The 4,078-nt window shown below is 35.4% G+C and overlaps 1 protein-coding gene across 2 annotated transcripts in view; it reads right to left on the bottom strand.

The window, feature by feature from the left end:
* LOC106469579 (SPRY domain-containing protein 7-like) overlaps window positions 1-4,078 on the bottom strand; it is a 25,304-nt gene that overhangs the window by 7,717 nt on the left and 13,509 nt on the right. For both annotated transcript variants that reach the window (XM_013930082.2, XM_022398152.1), the window contains 2 exons: window positions 2,009-2,169; window positions 1,038-1,140 (listed from right to left, as the gene is read on the bottom strand). In XM_013930082.2, coding sequence (XP_013785536.1) covers window positions 1,038-1,140; window positions 2,009-2,169 — 264 coding nt within the window. The remainder of the gene's footprint in view (window positions 1-1,037; window positions 1,141-2,008; window positions 2,170-4,078) is intronic.

Here is a 4,078-nt window from a genome sequence, read left to right as displayed (position 1 = left end):
ACATCTAATGCAGTTTTTTCCAGAAGCAAGTTTTCTAACACTTATAGAAAAGTATTATTGACCATAAAATGGCAGTTACTATAATAAGCACCGCCCACATTCATATAGTAAAATCCAGAGAAAAATGTTTCATCACATGCTTTGCTTATCATCCTATGATTTGTCAAACGTGAAATACAGCAATTGGAATAACACGGTACTGAAATTCATACCTTCGACTAGGATTGGCTAAAAAGTTTTACAATTGAGGTTTAACACGTCCAGATGCTGTTTTATGAAAAAACAGATTAGAAAAAGGTTTAAATATCAATCATAGACGGCAGGACCAGTACTGAAGTGGAATGAAAAATTTTTTCTTAATTTTGAAAAAAAAATTTATTCTTAGAGGACATTTCTTTACAGCCTCAAACATATTTTAGGATTTTTTCATTAAATTCCTCTTTAATCTTCATTAAATAATACAACTTAGGACAAATAATTGAATGTTATGCTACTATTTACAACAATAAAATCTGAAATCCAATAAAAGATAAGTTATCTATAATTTTTTCAATCATAAATGTGATTTTGCCTTCACGATAAGACAAAATGGCCATAGCAGGTAATGGGTTAAAGCCTTTGCTGCTTTCTCCACATTTTTTGTTTTTACTTTTTGTTTTCTGGTTCCCCGTTTTCCCTCCTATTGCCTTCTTTAGTTCACACTACAAAACACTGTTACACCTGCAATATTAATTTTTTAACTGAAAGTAAACACTTTTGCATGGTTAAGTTGGGTTGCAATAGCTACCCATGGCTTCACTAAAAATCACTTAACTGACTTTCACAATTACCTTCATCCATTTGGAAAAGCTTCTTGAAAGCACTTTGGTTAATTGAGTCTCTTTAATTATGATATACAGTTTAAAATCACCTAAACATCATGAAACATACCATATAATACTGGATATACTTCTCCTTTAATTCCTGTTATAGGAGTATGAAGAGTCTCTTTAATTATGATATACAGTTTAAAATCACCTAAACATCATGAAACATACCATATAATACTGGATATACTTCTCCTTTAATTCCTGTTATAGGAGTATGAAGAGGTTTTCCATTGATAAAGAAGTTCATCTCCACATGATCATATGTAATTCCCTACAGCAAAACATCATTCAAGCTTTAAATTTATTTTACTTCTATGTTTTCATATAAAGTTCAATAAATAAGAACAATAGGAGAATGATTTGTTAAAACGTAATCGTAAGTGAAACAAGGAAACAATTATTAAAGAGATTAATTATTGCAAATGTTTTCAAATATTTTGTATTTTCTGTTAATTGATATAATAAAGGTTTTATCATTTGTATATTGCAAGCATTTATCTCTTCTTTCTAACAATCACTGCAAACATTCCATGGGTAGAACGAACTTATGAGTTACATCTCGCTTCATTACTAATTAATGTACACAACATAGTGGGACAATAGCCTTATACCTATCTCATATACTAGGTCACAAGACAGTTTCTTAGGAATATACAGTATACAAACCATACGAAGTACACAAACTAATGTGTAATGCTTACATACAAGTTGTGATGTTAAAAATAATTAATTTCATACAATATGAAAATCATTTCTACTACAAAAAAATGTATATTATTATTTAAAACAAATAACTAATTCAATAGTTTTTAATTTTCTCTAGCCTAAAGTTTCATGTAAAACTATTATTAAGACTTCTTAATCCTAGACTCCCCTCTCCAACATCTGACAAACTGGCAAGATACGTGTACTGGTTGTCTACTCAATGTGCAGACATTAATACAAAAGTGTTTCAAATGCAGATTATAACTGGATTCAATTACTGAGAAAACATATTCACAAAGCAATCAGTACTCTGCTGTTATGTACAAGAAGAAGCCCCAGTACATTAAAAATTCAATGAACAAATAAAGATCTTTCAGACTGTGTCATGATGAAATATCTTACATATCTTACTTAAAGAAATACTACTGACTTACCAGTACATCACCTTCTTGAAGCACTTCTGGGAGTTTATCTACAACTTCACCTTCATGAGTTATTGTTCCCTCACTTGTCAAGACCCATGAATGACTGTCTTGTCCAAGTGGTACATGATTAAGGTCAACTTCAGAGTTAGCAAGACCAACACCCCATAAACCTATAAAACACAAAACCAAACCAAAGTGTAGAGAATTGTATTGTTTATCTCATAAAATATGTAACCACTATGCAAAACTGATAATCCCATTCAAATAGGCCACTAACAAAAAAGCTTTCTTATCAACTACCTAGTTGTAGAAAGACATTTTTAGTTACTCATCACTGAATTAGTATTTATTGTCACATTATTAACACAATCAATAAGTGTTGTTTCTAAGCAGACACACCTCAGAGTTGTGTAGAAACATATGCTTGAAACTTTAAACATTTTTTCCATTCCAGTTATACTAAATTAATGTTACAAAATTAAAAAACATCAGTTCTAAAATATCTTTGAGCTAACAATTGTTGAAATAGAGTCAGAATGTTATAATTTTCCTATACTGAAAATGCACTTCCAATAGGTACTTCCTTCCGCTCACAAGATTAGTTAATCTCGTTCATTGCTGCCCTCTATATGCAAGCTTTTTTATTACGCATGCCACAAGCCTTCCGTATTCTCCTACTGGAATCAAATGATTCCAACATGTCTCTCATGCAAATCATCATGTGTCACTTCTCCACCAATAGGAGAATAGTACACTCACGTGACGTAATAACATCCACGTAATAAGAGAGTGAACAAGAGAAAGCCAAGGATAGAACTGGAATAATCCCACATATACCTGCTGTGACCCACAACACACAAGGAGGAAATTAAGGGAGGAAAATAGACAACCCTAAACCTGTGTGAGGACTTATGTTGATTAGTTTAATTGAAATCCAAAACCAGCCCAAGGGGTACTGACATCCATACGAGGGTAGGATGAGCACTCCCATTCGAAGGGGTGAACGCATTTTTGATATCTCACTTCGTTGTATGGTTAATGGCAAATTGGAGAATATTACGTCATCTACACCAGCAGTACACCACCATCCTACTCTGAACTGAATGGTTATAGCCATCTTATGTGGAATTCATCCAGCAGGGTGCCTCCATGGTCACCACCCCAGCGGCTTGGAACTGGCGAGTTATAGGGACTCTCATACTCCACTAAAAAAAAATGGGGCTGAGAATGTGTTCAAGAGCACGGAGGAACATCAACACCAGAGACAGTGCAATGGGTGATCATGAAACCCTATTTTGAAAAGCAGACCCTACCGATTTATTCAATCAAGGCATGGCAGGGATGGGCAGCTATCCCTTTCTGCTTTACTCATGAAGTCCATGAGTGATACGGTCCGAGACGAGACAACTTATGAAATAAATATTGCAAGGTTATTCACCTACAAGCGATCTTGTGAAACACCCCATCTCAAAGGTGAGCATGCAAAGCCATGGAAAGGAAAGCGCTAGTCTACATGGAATACAGTGCGATCTTGTGAAACACCCCATCAAAAAGGTGAGCATGCAAAGCCATGGAAAGCACTAGTCTACATGGAATACAGTGCCGATTTAGAATTAAAGAATACCTGGTCAGGCACGACTCGCCACAGAGTGGGATCCATGTAATGAAGGTATGAAGAATGGGCCCCTGAAAGAAAAGAAAGTATTAATAAAGACTTACCCAGTATCAGAGTCTGCAGTACAGCAAGTGGTGATAGGCAAAAACCAGAGGAATGTGTATGACCAATCCTGGCTGAAGAAATCTATAGCCAAATACTGAGTATGAGGTACTGGGGACCAAAAGAGGGGTAACTGGTGACTTAGGGTGGTGGCAAATGCATCAATATGAGGAAAGTCCCACAGATTGCAAAGCCATGGGAAAACAAGAGGATGAAGAGACCACTCTGTCAGGTAAATCCTGTTGGAGCAGGAAAGACAATCTGCCATGAGGTTGAAAGCCCCTGGCCCAATATAGGAGATCCAATGTATGGAAACAGAGGGATCTCGACTATGTGCCACCTTGGTGATTGATATAAACCTC

The sequence above is a fragment of the Limulus polyphemus genome, unplaced genomic scaffold (genome assembly GCF_000517525.1).
Source record: "Limulus polyphemus unplaced genomic scaffold, Limulus_polyphemus-2.1.2 Scaffold3555, whole genome shotgun sequence".
Classification (NCBI taxonomy): Eukaryota; Metazoa; Arthropoda; class Merostomata; order Xiphosura; family Limulidae; genus Limulus; species Limulus polyphemus.
The sequence above is the reverse complement of the archived record's forward strand: the minus strand, read 5'-3'. Positions and strand labels throughout refer to the sequence as shown.